The following is a 20,492-nucleotide window of genomic DNA, read 5'->3' on the forward strand; positions in this document are numbered from 1 at the left end:
AAAATCCTGTTTGCGGATTTCACGTATTTTTACGTTACTCACTTTCTTTCAAACGCTATTTGTGTTTTTAATACTTTTAGATGAATGAATTTGGTGATGAACGAAATTATCTACCGTTCACAATCGCATTTTTCGAAGTCCATATTCTGGAATGAGGTGTTATGATCTGCTTTAGTTCACTTACCTTCTCTAACTGAACTTAACACATTTCTTACTTTGTAGTTCTGCGTACATATGTCACACAAAGCACCAAATATTATTAATATTTGTAATATTGCCACTAGTATAAATGAATAGAAAGTTGTTTATTTGTGTGGCGTATATTCTCTAACTGAAGGCGTCCAAAAACATTTCATGGAACAGGATTTTACTTTCGAACTTTCTACTGAAAGTAAATAAGTTTCGTAATGAAATACATTTATTAGGATTATGAAGAAATATCTGGGCCATCGATATGTTGCTTCTGTGCAAAATTAAGACGTGCTATGCAACTGAAAGTGATCGATTTAATTCGGCCTTATCAGAGCGAAGGAACCATGCAAAGCGTCTTTTGAGGTGTTGCCCGTCCATCCGTCCGTAGAGCTTTCGCTAGTTAGAAGAATGTCATCAAAATGTACATCAGGTAAATTGGACAGTCTTAAGAGTGTGAACTGGTTGTGTGGAGCGTCCTGCTGAAGACATTAACTAACTAACTAGGTGTCTTACAGAACCTGAAAGTTCATCATCGAATTAACCAAAGCTTTCCACCGGACCCTGTACTGGGCAAACAAAATCCAGGTGCCTTCAACTCTTACCTCCCATAGGTCCCTCTTGATAATGTCTTCGCATCTACGTCCAGGTCTTCCCAGCGGTCTCTTCTCTGTAGGCTTCCCGACCAATACCTGGTACACACCTCTTTTCCCATCTATGCGCGCCAAATGCCTCTCCCATGTCATTCTTCTTGACTTAATCACTTGTGGTGGTAAATTAAAACAAGTTTTATAACAAATTCTTCTCGGGCTACCAGCTGTGTAAGGTGGCTTAATGAAGAAAACACCACCGTTTCGAGAACCATCCTCGTCCTCGTCCTCAGGTACGGCTGGTAGCCCGAGAAGAATTTATTATTCTTAGTCGGCGTGAAAGCTTCGGACCATATAGAAGACGCTTTGTCTGAAAAAAAATATGGGTCAAGTGAAATTTCATTCAATGGTTGTTGGATAGACCAGTTGCAAAAATTTATTTCCTAACTAGTTTTTTTGCAGTGTTTGCAATTTTGTTATTTTATATATGGAATTTTCGCCTTTTTGATTAAGAACTTAATATTTAACTTGAATTATAAAAGAAAATTGTTTTCATTTCTTATGATTGATTCTTTATTATAATTATTATAGATGCATTCATTGAGGTTGATATAGACAGTTGTTTATTATGTGTTTACATAGTATCATTGTTTATGTTTATTATAGATATGTACAGTAATTAAGGTTTTAATAAAAACAATTTTTTTATTCTGTGTTTACGTAACCTCTAACGATTATACTGCAAATAAATAATTGCTTAGCAACGTAAGCATTAGACTTAACACTTAAATAGTAATAATTATAACAAAGTTATAATGTTTTTATTTTTAATATTATGTTGTAATATCGCTTATGATAATTTAATAATTCATTTTTAGTAAAATTTATTTAAGCCTATCGACCTGCGTGCAGTTTATGACCCACAATTGAATTTATCCTTGAAAAATTATAGAACCACCTTAAGACGGTCTTATTATAGACCGAAACATGTAGTAATAGGAATGGATAAAAAGCAAAGCAGGAATTGTCGTGTAAACGGATTTAAGTAATTAGTTTAATCACTACGCACCAGGATACTTTAAATTAAGTCTGTGTGATTTCTCTTTACCTTCTAAATGATGTTTGTGTCTCTTGGTGCATTAATCTGTATAATATTAAACAATTATCGTAAAACTTCGATTAGTTTATTTTAGATATAAGAATTAAGGAATTTGTCACTGATGGAGTAGAATTAGGCTAGAAGACAGCAGCTGATTACGTTTTATATTCATCATTGTTGCTGCCTGATGTGTGCAATGAATTTGAATGTCATTTCTCCGCATAAAAGAAACATAATCGATAATGTAGCTATTGTCTCAAGAGGCTTCATTTTATTTGCCCGAAACTGCTGCCTTGTCAACCTCATCTCTGAGTGGTAATTTGTAAATAATACGGTAAATAATAACACGTAACAACTTCTAAAGAAACACACTTGATTTTTATTCTGGAGGTATCTTTTATAACCTTGAGGCACTGTCCGCCCTGACTGAGGGTATTGGGTTTTTCCTGAATACTTTCTTGGAGAGGTCTCCACGGGTCCGGGCCTCATAGCTCAGATAATTTTCGGGTTCGGGCCGGGTTCATCCCTGGTCCGATTTTAGCAATGTAACGCTTTGTTATAAAAAACATTTCGGGTTTTCCCTGGCAATTTATTTTCGAAAAAGAAAAGTTGCTCGTAGTTGCGCTTCTCTTATGCTGACACAATTGGGCTCTGGAAAAAAAGAAATCCCACCGACATCGTTTTCTCTGGAATTTTCTTAGCTGCCCACTCCCAGAAATAATTCGAGGGAACATCTTACAAATTTGGCATCCGACACCCTTGTACCATTCCTTAAACTCTAAAACAACTGAGCTTAGTTCCTCCTAAATTAGATGGAATCACAAGCTGAAATTAGAAGTAACTTTGCCGCAGGTTAAAAACTGGGGTTTCAGCGAACCCTCTTCTGTCAGGAAGACGTAACTGTCTATGTCGTTAGCTTGGACCTCGAAGTGCTGCTTATCAGTGGGACTGCAAATGGTGTCCAGTTTGAAGGAACGTTCCCAACATACTCATAATGACCGAGACCGTCACTTTCACAATCTGTATCTCGATACCGACTTGCAGTAAGCAAAATTTCTCTATTGTTTTTTCTGAGTTGTCTTAGAAACAGTACAAGAACAACACTCAGGACAATGAATCCACACAACAGACCGCTAATTACATAAAGAGACGAATGTGCAGTTAAGTCCAGAGCTGTTGCTTCTGTAATATCTTCTGCCACGTTCATCGAAATTTCGGAAACATTTTGTGTTTTTGGTTCACTTTTTGCTGTAGTTCCATTTGTTGTGACGACACTTACGGTTACTTCTGATTTCACTGAAGTTATTTCATTTTGCTTCTTTATTTCTTTATCACCACAGTCGTTATTTATGTCGTATTTTGCACTGTCACATGAAGATTGTAATTCAAATTTTGTGTTTCGTTTTTCGAGTAATTTTCTCATTTTATAAAACTGACAGTCACATTTAAAGGGGTTTGCTGATATATTAACATACGCCAGTTTGTTCAGAGTTGTAGTAGAAGCATAACATCCTTTAGTCAGCTGTCGATCGGGTAACATTTCTGTAAATACACTGATGTTCAGAGTTTCAAATTTGTTGTTATCCAGTCTAATGTATTCAAGATTTGGCGCACACCAGAATGCATCTTTGGATATTTGGGCTAAATTACAGGAACTCAATTCTAAAGTCCTTAAATTTGGCGTTTCTATGATGTGCCCGTTCCTGGCAACTTCAACATTTTGTTGTTAGAGAGACTGAGCCATGTTAATTCTCTGGAGTAACTAAACGTCGATGGGTGTAGAGTAGTAAGTTTGTTGTTTGATAAATCCAATTCATTTAGGTGAGTTAAACCGTTGAATGCAAGTACTTCAATTGAAGCAATTAAATTATGCGTGAAATTGAGAGAACGTACCTTCACCAATAGACAGTTCTCAGCTAACGTGTTGTTCTTTAATGCTGTGATGCTGTTGAATGAAGCATCAAGCACTCTTGTGTAGACGTTGAAGTCATATGGAATTTCCGTCAATGCTGCCTCTTTACAGATGACAGAGATCTCCTGAGGTGTTTCTGGTGAACTCTGACACGTGCACGGCATTGGGCACTTAAGTGCTTGTGTGAATTCTTGTATTACGATGAGCGTAAATACAATGTATGTCTTATTATTCATCATAGTGTCTTTGTGATATGTAAACGGGCTGTTGCACAGTGATAGCATAATTGTTTTGGTTACTCATTTTACGGTGTTTTGTGAGATTGCAGAATAGTTGGAACCAATGGTCGATCAGTGAATTGATAATGCTCTGTTATTTATCGCAATACACGCCATGAAAATAGCTTTCGGGTGGGGGAGGCTGTATGGCTCCTAATCATTCTTGACCTCTGTACTGTGCGTCAATATAATGTGTTCCTTAAAAAAGGACATAGACTCTTGAGGTTTCCAAAAGATAAGGTACTTGGCTTAAGAGACTGATATCACCTCAGATGTATGGGGTGATTGATGAACTGACTAGGTTAAGAGTTTACTTTTAATACCAAACATTATCTCATGTGTGTTAAACTTATTGACTGTATCTCTGTGTTGAAATTTTTTCATGTGAACCAAAAGGTCATGATAAAGTGTTGATAAAGCTGTAAAAGCTGTCACTGTATATGCAGTGTAGGCGCTTGGGAGGGGAGAGGTGTTACAGCTCCTACTGATTCTTGACATCGTCCCTTGATGGGGGTTAGTGGTCAGCATCACGCTCCGGCCACGCGTTACCCCCGGGAAGGGACACCTGTTCCCATTGGATAGGATGTTGGGTGGGCCCAAGGGCCTGTCTGGACGCAAAGAGGAAGAATCCTCTGCCCCCGTCGGGGATCGAACCTCAGTCGTCCAGCTTGTAGCTAGTCACTATTACTGACTGAGCTATTCCGGCTCCTATGTTTAATGTGTTGATAAATTAATTAATTTCAAAGATAGAATTATCCTTAAATAACTATAGCATACATGAAAGCTGATTCTATGCTTGGTGGTATATCAGGAAAACTTGTAGAGCTCATTCCAAAATTTTATATAACGGTTTAGAGGTGCTTGATGGCTCCACCATCAGGGTCATGAGTCATCGATCTGGTGCCTCTGAAACGTCCGTAAACTTTCAGATGGTTACATTGCGCAACAATGAAGAATTTGGATTCTGTAAGTTTCTGACGATGGTGTGATACGCTAGGGGTTGGTGGGTTTTTGGACTGTGTCCATCGTCCAAGGTTAAAATGTGCACGACGTTTTGAAATCTGGACCATTCCGTCTTTAGTCATAGACCTGAAGACGAAAACGGATTCGGTTTTCGAAACGTGCACATTTAACCTTTACGACGGCTAAAGTCCAAAACCCCCAACGATTCAGGAGACGATTAAATTGGTGTCTATGGTTTTATCTATACGGTGATAATAGGATGAGTTCATAATTTTTGTGATACGTTATCAATTTTTTGTATTTGTTTTCTAATTGTTTCTGCATTTTACTTACATCAAATCTAAAACTTCTTGACGATGGTGAAGAGTCAATTGAATAAAAATTTACTTGGATATTATCCATCGTCTAGTAATAAAACGTAAAAAACGTAAAACGACGTTTCGGAGATGAGGCTCTATCTCCGTCTTCAGGTTCCTACTCAGTTGGGCCCACTAGATAGAGCTAATCCCTATCTCCGGACAAATTAAAAAGTGAAAGTCCCAGAATAAAAAGGCATAACCACACCATCCATCCGTGGGACGTAAAAGAATAAATAGTAGAAATAAAATTCGTTAAACACGATAAAGCCAAAAGACACAAACTCACAAAAAGTGCGAATAAATACACAAGAATATTAACTTGAAACTCGATGCCCACCTTGGATTTCTTGAGAGATGACAGGTATCCAAATAGGAGATAAATCCAAACTAGGCTGGCTGATAGGATTGGCGAGTAGTGCCATGTGTGCCGCCTCCTTGTATTTTCTGTAGATGGTATTGGGTTCAGTTAATAATACTCTGGCCCCATCCCAACAGACATGATGATCTTCTTCGTACGCATGTTGGGCCAATCTGGATTTCTCCAGCAGGCCCTGTCTGAAATTATATTTGTGTTCTTTCAATCGTACCTCCAGAGGTTTGTTGGTTTCGCCGATATACCATCTACCGCAATCACATGGTATTCCATACACACACTGCCTATTCTGTCTCTCGGCTATTTTTGGTCTCATGGAACTCAATACACCACGGAGAGTGTGTCCGGTTTTAAAAATTGTCCTGATGTTGTATCGGTTCCCAATTCTTCTAAATTTTTCAGAGACACCTTTGACATATGGGATAACCGCCGTACCCTGAGGCGTTCTGTCAGGAGAAGGCCGGATGTTTTTTTCTGACTTAATAACAGATTCAATTAAATGTCGGGGATACCCATTCAGAGATAGATCATGTTTGATGTTCTGAACTTCTCTGTTGAAATTGTTTTTTTCTGGACATATGATGTCAGTAGTAGATTTGTGTGTTCAACAAATGGGCATAAAGACAAGCACAAGAGTTTAGAACTTAACAATAATTGAAGAAACGTCATGTAAAAATTGTGCTCGGATGTGAAATACATGGTATATTTCTAATCTAGTTGTTTTTTTTTTTTGGGTACATACGTGCCAAGTTTTTGCTTTTATTCCCACTAATAGTTATAGACTAGGAAATGGTGAAAACCTTGTTTGTCTATACGAACTTTGCGAACTATTAATTGGGCCCTGAGGAATCTTTGGTGTATATAATAAGGGTACTTCTGCCGTCCGTGAGTGGGTTACGAGAGCAATCTTATACTTCTGTCATGTTTACAGATGTGAAGACAAAGACAGAGTGGTGGTTAACTGTACTGGATCTGGGCTGTCTGAGCTACCACGCTTAGGATACGACAGACACACGAAGACTATTGATGCGTCTGGTAACAGAATAGGAAGTCTTAGAAACTACACCATTTTGTATCTTGAGATCACAGGTCTGGAAGCATTGTATTTGAATTGCAATGTAATAGTGACAATTGAACCTCGAACGTTTGTCGGGCAAGGAACGTTGAAAGTCTTGGATCTCTCACAAAACAATATCACATCTGTACACCCAGAAACTTTCGTGTTATTGACAATCTGGAAGAACTCTTACTGGCAAAGAATCCTTTTTTGAATCTGGAGGGAAAAGAGTTTTGGGTCAGTACATTTACATTTATAGATTTAAGTTCTTGCGGCTTGAATCGCTTTCCCATTAATTCACTTCCAAATTTACCACATAGTTCTCTACAAATAGATTTTCGCTACAATAATTTACTTTCCATCAGCGATGACTCAGTGGATGCTCAAAAATGTAATAATGAATGAAAAACCGGTGTTTGGAAGCTGTTACTTTTGTGACAGAATATAATAACATGAACTTGAAAGTGGCGTGTGGGCAGTCAAGGCTCCAAATGGAATGCAGCGGAAGACAACGAAGGTGATTTGCTTGGAATGTTACACTTTCATGCAATATCTACTTTAATTGGTAGCCTATAGATATATAAATATTTAAATGATTTCCTTTGTTGTTTTCATTATGCTGATTCTTTAAATATGATGTGGACCCTGGTAAAATTGTTTCACGAATAAAACTTTAAAATCCCATTACTGAGCATGTAGTTTATTATGTGGAATTTGAGGTTATCACGGCGTTGGCGGCGCTTTGTAACATGAATAGATGCCTGTTGGTGACTGTACATTGTTCTAAATATGTCGCTATTTTAAGATAGCGTCATTTTAATCTTTTTCTTGAAAAGAAACCACATTAGAAACTGACTTATTATCTTCTGAGTGCCTTATCAGACAAAACTCTTCTGCCACATCATTTGTCTGATTCTATAATCTTGTTCTAATCGTCTTAAAAGATTAAGCTTAAGTAAGATGTTTTTCTCTCAGTACATGTAAACAGGCCTGTAATTTATTCTCTAGTGACACGAAATGCACACAGAGTGTTAAAGAACGTTTTTGTTAGTGGTGCAGAGATACGAATGCCGCTAATCGTTTCAGTAGGCCTGCTTATGAATTAGTCACTTTGTTTCAGGCGAGTGGTTGAAGTTGGCTGTCTTCTGGGATGTTAACCGACGTTTCAGAGCCCCTTGCTGCCTCCAACATTCGCCCTGATGATGGAGGCAACAAGGACCTCTGAAACAGTGGCAAACTTCTGCTAGACTACAGAGCCCATAAGACAATCATCTAGATGTCAGTATGGGTCGTTTTTAATGTCGTCTTCCACTTTTCCATGCGGTGTGAGGTCATAGATGCATGCAACCAATTGAATCCTTTTCAGAGTCTGATTGTAATTTACAAAGGTCCGCCGCTGGACCTTCCCCTGAGATAGATGAAACCAATTCACGCTCTTGTGTTTTATTTCATTGCCCATTTGGTATGATATTTGATTATGTGTACCCAAAACATATGCAATAAAACAATTAAAGGAGTTGAAAGGAAATGCGTGGAACATTTCTGTGTCCGTAAATAAATTATTTAGAATCGTATGGTGGGTTTACACAGATTTCAAGTATTTCAGATTATCAGACGAAACAGGGATTGTCCGTCATAAGGCAAAGTGGTATTAATTTAAAATTTCTTTCAATATAATTTACCCTCTACGTTTATGCATCTCAGGTGGTCTCTTCCTTTCAAATTTCCGACCAGATCGTCACATGATGTTCACTTTACGATTTACAAATTCCACATGAAATTTAACCCAAATCCATGTAGTGGTCTCCAGTTGAATCCACTCGACAGAAGGGCGGATGGATGGACGGACGAACAGACACGACCAGCAAAGAACGCATAAGAGATTATAGTAAAGGAAGAACACTTCCTTTGAAAATTTTGAAGGTTTTAGACGTGAGTCAGAAGCAGCTAGAGGATGTACCGCCAGAAATATTTGCATTGCCTAGCCTTGAAAAACTGTGTGAGTGCATGCAGTAAATGCAGTTATGTTATGTGGTCAGGAGCAGAATCTGTCAGATGTGAGTAGGAATTAAAATATTGTAAAAGAGATGACGGATGAATTATAAATTTTTCTTGATTTTTATAGATATGCACCTCATGGCAGGTAAATGAGAAAAGATTTTATACTTCTTTAAGATAAATAATTAACATACTTTCTGTTCATATAATTTGACAAAAAGAAGGTTTTATGACGTTATTTAGAGAATGAATTTAAACGAGGAATTCTAGGTTTGTTCGAAAATAACCCCGTTAAATAGCGATAAACCTAATATAGGCTAGGCGTACATTTAATTATTCTCACAATGAAAGGTATACACAATTAAACATCGGTTTTGTACATTCTGTACTCTGTTGCTTTTGTTAGTGTTGTATTTATTACTGATGTTAGAACCATCAAATTTTTTTGAAGAACAGAAACTGTATAAAGAGGCCTTTCTGTTGTTTGCGTATGTTATCTATCCTTGGATTCTTTTGTGTTCTATGTATGTTTTATGTAAAAAATCTGTTTTTTATAATAACGGGTTTAATGACGTTTATCTTCATTGGAAGTTGTTCAGAATCTCAGGTTACGAAGTTCATATTCAGGAATGAAGTTTTATGATCTGCATTTACGATTACCGACATTTCACAAGTGTTGCTGCCTCCAATATCAGGGCCACGATTTATCGATCTGTTGCCTCTGAAACGTCAGTAAACCTCTAGAAAGTTTCAGTGCGCAACAATCCAGAATTTGATTCTGTAGGGTTCTGACTATGGTGTGATACAATATGGTTTGTTAGGTTTTTGGGCCTTGTCCTTCGTCCAAGGTTAAAATGTGCACGACGTTTCTAAAACAGTGTCCGTTTTCGTCTTTAGGTGTATGGGGCAGGAGCGCCTACTCAGTTTGGTCTGATAGAAAATCTCAATCACTGCCCCTTCCTAATACACTTGAAGACGAAAACGGATACGGTTTTCGAAACGTCGTGTGCATTTTGTCCTTTTACGTCGGCCAAAGAACGAAAACCCATCAAACCTAACTATTTAGAAGAAAGTGTCTTTGGTTTTTCCAACTACGTTGATGTATGGAGGAATGGATAATATCAGTGATAATCTTAGATTTGATCTTTTTTGCTTTGTAATTGTTTTTTCGTATTTATTCTATCAACCGAGTGTTTATGTAGCCGTTCTGATTGCAGGTAAGTTTGGTAGAAAACAGATATAGGGGTGACCAGGGCAGAACGTTGCCACGGGACAGAACAGAGTATCGACTTTATTTTGTCTGCAATGCGTTGCGATCTATCGGGACCGGGTGAAATACCATTAGCATACAGCACAGGGTCATGACATGCGATTCAGCGTCATTTTGTGGTTACAGTTTCTGAAATAATCACCCATGCTGGATTTTGCTCCTAAATTTTATAAATTTTTCTCAACTTCCAGCGAAGGTAAGATCTATTCATTATTTGTATCCACTTCGTTGAATGATGCATGTTACAAGGTGTTTTCTTGAAATTCTTAATCACAATATTTTTATTTATTTCATTATGTTATTTTTGTTGGGACAATCCTAATTTGAAAGAGTATACTCGGGGCAGGATGGGGTAGGGCAGAATGGGGTACCCAGAGCAGAGGATAAAATGACGAGTGCCTGTAAAGTGGCGATGTCTATTCGCAGTCTATTGAAGGGTGGATCCGGTGTTCGTCTTGCATGAAATGGGCCCATAACTCATGTGCAGGTGTTCATAGTCAATTTTATATCCTACGTCATAATTATTAGATTATCTGTGTCTTCTTACAACTTTTTGTTTTTATTAACCAAACTCCGTCTTGCCCTGGGTACGGGGCAAAATGGGGCAAGTTATATTCTTGTAAAGATATTAATAACTCTTAGAACTAAACTAATAAATTATTATAAATCTCAAATAGACAAAAAATCCACACAAGGTTTCTCCATGTGTTATGTTTATTATTGTCCCTTCCACATGCCTCCAAAGATTAAGTTCCCCGTTCTGCCCCGGGCTCCCCTACTCATATTGACAAAAGAATAAAATCCTGTTTGCGGATTTCACGTATTTTCACGTTCCTCACTTTCTTTCAAACGCTATTTGTGTTTTTAATACTTTTAGATCAATGAATTTGGTGATGAACGAAATTATCTACCGTTCACAATCGCATTTTTCGAAGTCCATATTCTGGAATGAGGTGTTATGATCTGCTTTAGTTCACTTACCTTCTCTAACTGAACTTAACACATTTCTTACCTTGTAGTTCTGCGGACATATGTTACACAAAGCACCAAATATTATAAATATTTGTAATATTGAGTATGCTTCCGTTGTTTGGAACTCTATTACTAATACTGATTCCTTTAAATTGGAAAGGATTCAAAGGAAATTCGTAGCGATATGTTACGCTAGATTCTTTAATGGCGTTTGTGCCTATAATTATGATGATATATTAATCAGGTTAAATTTCTTATCGTTACATTTAAGGAGGAAGCTTTTGGATGCTCTTTTCCTCGTTAATGTTTTTAAAGGAAAAATTATTTGCTCATCTGTTTTTAATACAGTTAGTCTCTGGATACCTACTAGGTCTATCAGAGACTACTCTACCTTTACTGTACAACGTAATTTCAAGGCCAGTCCCTCTGCCAGATGCGTTTCTGCTGCCAATGCAGTCTGTAGGAGCATCAACATCTTTAACAAAGATCGTATTTTGCTTACTGATGTTTGTCAGCTTTTTAAACAATAATCATCGTTTTTTGTTTATTCACTTGCTGTGCTGAATGTATTTTAGTTTGTGGTATTAATTTCATAAGTTTTTTCTGTTTCGTTTTATTTAGTACTATTAATTGAATTATATTACTTAGGTATATTTAGTTCATTTACTTATTAATTATTTTGTAATAAATTAACACTGTATATTTATATATTTAGTTTATTGTTTGTTTGTTTTTGTATTGTAATGTTTGTATTGTTAGTGCTTGGCTGTTATTGGCCTTTTTGGCTGTTGTTAAGCACTTTAATAAATTAATTGAATTGAATTACAGGTGCAGTAATTTGTTTACGTAATCAATGTTGTTTTTATTATTATAGATGAGTACAGTAATTGAGATTTTAATGAAAACAATTTTTCATTCTCTGTTTACATAAGCTCTAACGTTTGTACTGCAACTAAAGTAATTGCTGTTCAACATAAATAGTGTTTACATGCTCAAATGTGTAATAATTATAAAAAAGCATAATATTTTTATTTGTATTATTGTGTCGTAATTCAATTAAATTAATTTATTTAAGTGTCTGCCAATAGCAAGAAGCCAATAACAGGCAAACACTGATAATTCAATTCAATTCTTTTTAATAAAGTGCTGCATCAACAGCCAGCCGGCCAATTACAGATGCAGCACCACATACAATAATAATGAAATAATAATGAAAAATATTACATAAACAGATTAACTAAACTTATACATGTAGAGTATTATACAGCCAAACACAGGCAAGCCCAAAATAGAAACAATATTATACACAAAGAATAATAAATGTAGGAATATAACTAAAAGCAACAAATCCATCTAGGGAACACTAATATAAATGTAAAACGTTAAAGAAATACAAAAAACAGGTAACCAAGCTAGATCATCTACAAGACAACCTATTTAGATCATTTCCCTTATTGAGAACGTGCCCTCTAGGGATACAATGTTTATGCTGAATACGTCCAAAGATTTACATACGTCATTTGCAGCGATGACGCACCTGGCTGAAGGACTATGTCTTAGCGCACTGCTCACACTAAAAGTGGAAAATTCTCTTATTTGCCTCGCATGCACACGTATACCAACAGCGTCCATAATGGAATGGCAATAGAGTGTTCTCAGATTTAAAGCAGTGGTCCCCAACGCGGTGCCCGCGGGCGCCATGGCGCTTGCCAAGGCTTTTTTGGTGCCCGCGTTGTTACGGAAAGAGGTTATACTGAATAATGAAGGCCGTTCAACCATGAACATTATAAAATCAAAGCGCAGATCTCGACTTACTGACGCCCATCTTGACGACTGTTTGCGAGCAACAACATCATCCTACACTCCCAAATTTGAAGAAAAAAAAATGCTGATAAATGCAGTGCCAAACATCGCACTAACTTCCCACTTGAGTAATAATAATTGTACGTATAAAACTACGTATTTTTGATTGCGTTGTTTCTTGTATCATTAAACGTCGTGTGCTTTATCTTTACCTTCTAAATGATGTTTGTGTCTCTTGGTGCATTAATCTGTATAATATTAAACAATTAATCTAACTCGTACTTATCTCGGCACTAGATGGGGTTGGGTGTAAGCGTCACTCCCTGGACGCTCTTTACTCCCGGGCAAGGAACCCGGCACCCATTGGATAAGAGGCGGGTGGGCCCAAGAGCCAGTCTGGACGCAGGGGCTAGAGGAAAAATTCTCCGTCCCGTCGGGAATCGAACTCCAGTCGTCCTACCCTTAGCTAGTCACAATTCTGACCGAGATACGCCGACTCCCCGTAAGAAAGGATACGTAAAGAAATGTTCACACGAAATTGCTGTCTTCTGGGTTAGGATCTTAGTTCCTCCTAAATTAGATGGAATCACATGCCGAAATTAGAAGTAACTTTGCTGCAGGTTAAAAACTGTTGTTTCAGCGAACCCTCTTCTGTCAGGAAGACGTAACTGTCGATGTCGTTAGCTTGGACCTCGAAGTGCTGCTTATCAGTGGGACTGCAAATGGTGTCCAGTTTGAAGGAACGTTCCCAACATACTCATAATGACCGAGACCGTCACTTTCACAATCTGTATCTCGATACCCACTTGCATTAGGCAAAATTTCTCTATTGTTTTTTCTGAGTTGTCTTAGAAACAGTACAAAAATAACAACACTCAGGACAATGAATGCACACAAAAGACCGCTAATTACATAAAGAGACGAATGTGCAGTTAAGTCCAGAGCTGTTGCTTCTGTAATATCTTCTGCCACGTTCATCGAAATTTCGGAAACATTTTGTGTTTTTAGTTCACTTTTTGCTGTATTTGTCAATACTTGTGATATATTTGGCGTGCGTGGTTCTTCAATTGCTCGTAATGGATCTGATGTAAGTTTAATTACGCTACTTACTGAATAATTTTCTCTTCCATTAACATAGGATAATTTGTTGAGAGTTCTACCAGAAGCATAACATCCTTTAGTCAGCTGTTGATCGGGGAATATTTCTGTAAATACACTGATATTCAAAGTTTCAAATCGGTTGTTATCCAGTCTAATGTATTGAAGATTTGGCGCACTGCAGAATGCATCTTTGGATATTTGGGCTAAATTGCAGGAATTCAATTCCAAAGTCCTTAAATTTGGAGTTTCTATGAAGTGTCCGTTCCCTGGCAACTTTAACATTTTGTTGTTAGACAGACTGAGCCATGTTAATTCTCTGGCGTAACTAAACGTCGATGGATGTAGAATAGTAAGTTTGTTGTTTGATAAATCCAATTCATTTAGGTGAGTTAAACCTCTGAATGCAAGTACTTCAATTGAAGCAATTAAATTATGCGACAAATTGAGAGAACGTACCTTCGCCAATATATAGTTCTTAGCTAACGTGTTGTTCTTTAATGCTGTGATGCTGTTGAATGAAGCATCAAGCACTCTTGTGGAGACGTTGATGTCATGTTGAATTTCGTTTGGTGCTGCCCTTTTGGAGATGACAGAGATTTGCTTAGGTGATTCTGGTGCACTCTGACAGGTGAACGGCGTTGGGCATTTGAGTGCGCGTGTGTATTCATCTATTACGATGAGCGTAAATACGATGTATGGCTTGTAAGTCGACATATTGTGTTGAGATCTGCAAAAGCCAACGAAATGTTCGTGGGGAGACTGATGTCACCTCATTTGAATAAGATGATCGGGAAACTAAGTGTTCTAAAGGCTTTACCTGTTATATGTATGATGCTCATATGATAAGATTGTATGATAAGGATGATGAAATGATGAAACATGACATATCTTTAAAGAAAGTGAAGATTGTTCAGGAAAGTAGAGTAAAGTTCAGCCGTCCTGCCACACGGCACGTAGGTCGTTTGAGGGGGCGGTATAGCTCCTACTGATTCTTGTCTTCGGCACTAGATACGGGTGAGTGATCAGCATCATGCCTCGGCCCCGGTACCCATTGGATAGGAGGCTGGGTGGGCCCTAGAGTCGGTCTAGACGCAGGGGCTAGAGGAAAAATTCTCTGCCCCCGTCGGGGAGCCAACTCATAGGTAGTCACTATTCCAACTGAACTATCCCGGCTCCCATGTTTAATGTGTTGATAAATTCATTAATTTCACAGAGAGAAATATCGTTAAATAAATATAGCTTACATAAAAGTCTATTCTGTGCTTGGTGCTATACCAGGAAAACTTGTAGAGCTCATTCTAAAATTGGGTGTAACGGATCGTAATTTTGAAAAAGTGCGATGCTTATAAAGCACTAAAAAGATCAATATTTATTCTAGGTAAACCTTAATTATTTGTAATGATACATTTTATACGGAATTAAAGGAGTGTAGAAAGGGTTAAAGGTATTGAGGATTTCGTGGTTTACCACAAGTATAAAATCAGTTTTCAGGGTTATTGGCGTTTCAAAGGTGCATGCTGCCTCCAGCATCATGAGTCATCGATCTGTTGCATCTGAAACGTCGGTGAACATTTAGAAGGTTACAGTAGGCAACAATTCAGAATTGGAATCTATAGTGTTCTGACGATGGTGTGATATAGTAGGAGTTGTTGGGTTTTTCTAAACGTCGTGTCAACAATCCGAAAGTCAAGTGTCTCTGGTTAATCCAACTACGCTGTTATTTTGACGAATTGATAACAACATGATAATTTATTGATTTAATCTTTTCCCTATTTAACTGTTTTTTAGATATTTATTCATATTTTTAATTGCATTGTATTAATTATTTTTACTCTCCATCTAGAAACGAAGTGTGGTTGTTGGAAGCTGTGTAGACTAAGTAAAATCGAATTTTGATTTGTTTAGAGGATCCAAGTGATGTACCTGACACATACGTTTAAGTTACTCTTACTGGCGATATTCTGTACCGAGTGTTTGTGTTGCCCTTCTGATTGCAGGTAAGTCTGATTGATGACAGATATACTCACACTGACAAAAGAATAAAATCCTGTTGCACATTTCACGTATTTTATGAGGCCTCACTTTCTTTCAAACGGTATTTATGTTTCTAAAAGCTTTAGATCAATGAATTTGATGATAAAAAATTATCTAACGTGTGTAAATAGAATATAAATCAACTCCGTGTTACTGCCATTGCAGTTAACGTTTGAGTTGCTGCGCCCTTAGAAACATTTATTAACTGCCAAAGCATATCGTTTGGAGAACCATCTTCGCCCTCGTCCTCAGGCACTGCTGGTAGGCCGAGAAGAATTTATTGTGCTTAGTCGCCGTGAAAGCTTCAGATCATACAGAAGTCTGAAAAAAATATGAATCAAGTAAAATTTCATTCACTGGTTGGATAGACGAGTTGCAAAAATTTTCCTTCGTAACTTGGCCTTTTGTTGCAACGAATGCACTTGTCTTATTTTGTACGTGGATTCTTCGCCTTCTTGATGAAGAGCCTAACATTTAATGTGGATTATAAAAGAAAATTGTATTAATTTATTATCATTATTTCTTTATTATTATTATTATTATTATTACAGGTGCAGTAATTTCTTTACGTAATCATTGTTGTTTTTTATTATTATAGATATGTACAGTAATTGAGATTTTAATGAAAACAATTTTTCATTCTCTGTTTACATAAGCTCTAACGTTTGTACTGTAACTAAAGTAATTGCTGTGCAACGTAAGCGTTAGACTTAACACTTCAGTTGTGCTTTACATGCTCAAATATGTAATAATTATAACAAATGTATAATGTTTTAATTTTTATTATTGTTTGGTAATACTACTTATCCTAAGGAAACAATTTTTGGTAACATTTATTTAAGCCTATCGACCCGCGTACATGTTTATGACCCACAATCGAATTTATTCTTGAAAAATTATAGAACCACCTGAAAACGGTCTTATTATGGACCGAAACATGTAGTGAAAAGAATGGATAAAAAGCAAAGCAGGAATTGTCGTGTAAACGGATTTAAGTAATTAGCTTAATCACTACGCACTAGGATACTTTAAATTAAGACTGTGTGCTTTCTCTTTACCTTCTAAATGATGTTTGTGTCTCTTGGTGCATTAACCTGTATAATATTAAACAACTAACCTAAAACTTCAATTAGCTTAGTTTAGATATAAGAATTAAGGAATTCGTCACTGCTACAGTAGAAGTGGGCTAATAGACAACAGATGATTACGTTCTATCTTTAACATTGTTGCTGCCTGATGTGTGTAATGAGTTTGATTGTCATTTCTCCGCATAAAAGAAACGTAATCGATAATGTAATTATTGTCTCTAGAGGCTTCATTTTATTTGCCCGAAATTGGTACCTTGCCAGCCTCATCTCTGACTGGTAATTTCTAAATAATACGGTTGACGCTCGGTACATGTCATGTTCCACACTTAGCAACTTCAAAAGAAACGGTTGATTTTTATTCTGGAGAAATCTTTTAGAACATTTGGGGCAATGACCGCCCTGAGTGAGGGTATTGGGTTTTTCCTGAATACTTTCTTGTAGAGGTCTCCACGGGTCTGGGCCTCATAGCTCAGATAGTTTTCGGGTTCGGGCCTGGTCCAAATGATAGCAATCAAACGTTTTGTTATAAAGAACATTTCTGGCTTTCTCTGGAAATTTGTTTTCGAAAATAAAAAGTTACTCGTAGTTGCGCCTATCTTATGCTGACACAATTGAGCTCTGGAAAAAACCTACCGTCATGGTTTTCTCTGGAATTTTCGTAGCTGGCCACTCCCAGAAATAATTCGAGGGAGCACCTTACAAATTTGACATCCGACACCATTGTACCATTCCTCAAACTCTGAAACAACTTAGCTTAGATCCTCCTAAATTAGATGGAATCACAAGCTGAAATTAGAAGTAACTTTGCCGCAGGTTAAATCTGTGGTTTCAGCGAACCCTCTTCTGTCAGGAAGACGTAACTGTCTACGTCTTTGGCTTGAACCTTGAAAAGCAGCAAATCAGTGGGACTGCAAATGGTGTCCAGTTTGAAGGAACGTCCCCAACATACTCATAATGACCGAGACCGCCACTTTCACAATCTGTAACTCGATACCGACTTGCAGTAAGCAAAATTTCTCTATTGTTTTTGCTGAGTTGTCTTAGAAACAGTACAAAAAGAACAACACTCAGGACAATGAATCCACACAACGGACCGCTAATTACATAAAGAGACGAATGTGCAGTTAAGTCCAGGTCATCCGGAGCTGTTGCTTCTGTAATATCTTCTGCCACGTACATCGAAATTTCGGAAACATTTTGTGTTTCTAGTTCTCTTATTTCGGTATTTTTCAATACTTTTCGTGATATAATTAGCATGTGTTCTTCAGTTGCTCGTAATGGAGCTGATGTAAGCTTAATTACGCTACTTGCTGAATAATTTTCTGTTCCATTTGTTGTGACGAAACTTACGGTTACTTCTGACTTCACTGATGTTATTTCATTTTGCTGGTTTATTTCTTTATCACCACAGTCGTTATTTATGTCGTATTTTGCATTGTCACATGAAGATTGTAACTCAAATTTTGTATTAACATTTTCGAGTAACTTTCTCATGTTATAAAACTGGCAGTCACATTTAAAGGGGTTTGCTGATATATTAACATACGCCAGTTTGTTCAGAGGTCTAGTAGAAGCATAACATCCTTCAGTCAGCTGTCGATCGGGGAATATTTCTGTAAATACACTGATATTCAAAGTTTCAAATTTGTTGCTATCCAGTCTAATGTATTGAAGATTTGGCGCACAGCAGAATGCATCTTTGGATATTTGGGCTAAATTGCAGGAATTCAATTCCAAAGTCCTTAAATTTGGAGTTTCTATGAAGTGTCCGTTCGCTGGCAACTTTAACATTTTGTTATTAGAGAGACTGAGCCATGTTAAGTTCCTGGCGTAACTAAACGTCGATGGGTGTAGAGTAGTAAGTTTGTTGTTTGATAAATCCAATTCATTTAGGTGAGTTAAACCGTTGAATGCAAGTACTTCAATTGAAGCAATTAAATTATGCGAGAAATTGAGAGAACGTACCTTCACCAATAGACAGATCTTAGCTAACGTGTAGTTCTTTAACGCTGTGATGCTGTTGAATGAAGCATCTAGCTCTCTTTTGTGGACGTCGAAGTCATGTGGAAGTTCCTTCAGTGCTGCCTTTTTAGTGATGTCTGTGATCTCCTGGGGTGATTCTGGTGCACTCTGACACGTACACGGCGTTGGGCACTTGAGTGCGCATGTGAATTCTTGTATTACAATGAGCGTAAATACAATGTATGTCTTATTAAGCAACATAGTGAGTTGCCGAGAAGTAAGTATTTCGCCTGGGGAGACTGAGAGAATGAATGGCATGGTAACTCATTTTATTACTTGTTATGTTTGGTAAAATTATTGATTACAGATTTATTTGGAACCAATGGTCTATCAGTGAATTGATAATACTTTTAATATTTATCTCAATACACGTCATGTAGATCGCTTTCGTGGGGGAGAGGCGGTATAGCTCTTAATCACCTCTGTACTGTAAAGTGTGTCTTGAAAATACGCTATTCTCATTAGTTCTCCAAAAGATAAGGTATGACTGTTTAGAGACTGATATCACCGCAGTAGTGTGGGGTTATCGATGTTAAGAGTGTTTATCTTTTATAACATACATTATCTCATGTGTGATGAAATCATTGACTGTATGTTTGTGTTGAAATTTTTTTCATTTGAACCGAAAGGTCATGATAAAATTTTGATAAAGCTGTAAAAGCTGTCACTGTGTATGCAGTGTAGGCGCTTGGGAGGGGAGAAGTTGTTTAACTCCTACTGATTCTTGACATCGTCCCTTGATGGGGGCTAGTGGTCAGCATCACGCTTCGGCCGCGCTTTACCCCCGGGAAGGGACCGTGTTTCCAATTGGATAGAAGGTTTGTGTGGGCCCCAGAGCCGGTCTGGACGCAGAGGCTAGAGGAAGAATCCTCTCCCCCGGTCGGGGATCGAACCCCAGTCGTCAAGCCAATAGCTAATCACTTTACTAACTCAACTATCTGGGCCCCTATGTTTAATGCGTTGATAAATTCATTAATGTTACAGAGAGAAATATCCTTAAATAAATATAGCTTACATAAAAGCCTATTCTGTGCTTGGTGCTATACCAGGAAAACCTGTAGAGCTCATTCCAAAATTGGGTGTAAGGGATAGTAATTTTGAAAAAGTGCGGTGCTTATAGAGCACTAAAAGGATCAATGTTAAACAATATGGACATGATCTATGAATCTGTTAAGTTGATAACCGGGAGGTTTATGGCTGTTTCAACTTTACCGACGTTTTAGAGGTCCTTGCTGCCTCCATCATCAGGCGTGGATATATTTCCATCGCATCATGACCACCAACCTTCGTATGTCCAAGTTCTACCGGCCGGACTCCGACCTCAAATCCTACAATTTTAAATTTCTGTCAATTATTACATTACTATTTATTTACTTCCTGTTAT

General features: G+C 37.5%; 4 protein-coding genes across 4 annotated transcripts in view; 2 read left to right on the forward strand and 2 right to left on the reverse strand.

The window, feature by feature from the left end:
• The window catches only part of LOC110829932 (putative rRNA-processing protein EBP2 homolog), a 146,406-nt gene that overhangs the window by 52,230 nt on the left and 73,684 nt on the right, over nt 1-20,492 (forward strand). The window lies entirely within an intron of this gene.
• LOC147875200 (uncharacterized) lies at nt 11,761-15,883 on the reverse strand. Its single transcript, XM_087347485.1, has one exon. The coding sequence runs from the start codon at nt 14,676-14,678 to the stop codon at nt 13,518-13,520; it is 1,161 nt and encodes a 386-aa protein (XP_087203611.1). The 5' UTR covers nt 14,679-15,883; the 3' UTR covers nt 11,761-13,517.
• LOC110829529 (uncharacterized) overlaps nt 15,873-20,492 on the forward strand; it is a 475,337-nt gene continuing 470,717 nt past the window's right edge. The window contains exon 1 of the mRNA XM_087347254.1: nt 15,873-15,961. The gene's annotated coding sequence lies outside the window, so the exon portion shown is untranslated. The remainder of the gene's footprint in view (nt 15,962-20,492) is intronic.
• LOC147875201 (uncharacterized) lies at nt 16,505-19,368 on the reverse strand. Its single transcript, XM_087347343.1, has one exon. It carries the CDS (start codon nt 19,364-19,366, stop codon nt 17,951-17,953), a length of 1,416 nt encoding a protein of 471 aa, XP_087203469.1. The 5' UTR covers nt 19,367-19,368; the 3' UTR covers nt 16,505-17,950.

Source organism: Zootermopsis nevadensis, unplaced genomic scaffold (assembly GCF_977971745.1).
Source record: "Zootermopsis nevadensis isolate Lab colony 2312 unplaced genomic scaffold, Znev_1.0 Znev_ptg000001l, whole genome shotgun sequence".
NCBI lineage: Eukaryota > Metazoa > Arthropoda > Insecta > Blattodea > Termopsidae > Zootermopsis > Zootermopsis nevadensis.

What these genes read in the sequence shown, in the direction of transcription:
- LOC147875200 (XM_087347485.1), bottom strand. Translation starts at nt 14,678, where the DNA reads ATGTCGACTTACAAGCCATACATCGTATTTACGCTCATCGTAATAGAT.
- LOC147875201 (XM_087347343.1), bottom strand. Translation starts at nt 19,366, where the DNA reads ATGCCATTCATTCTCTCAGTCTCCCCAGGCGAAATACTTACTTCTCGG.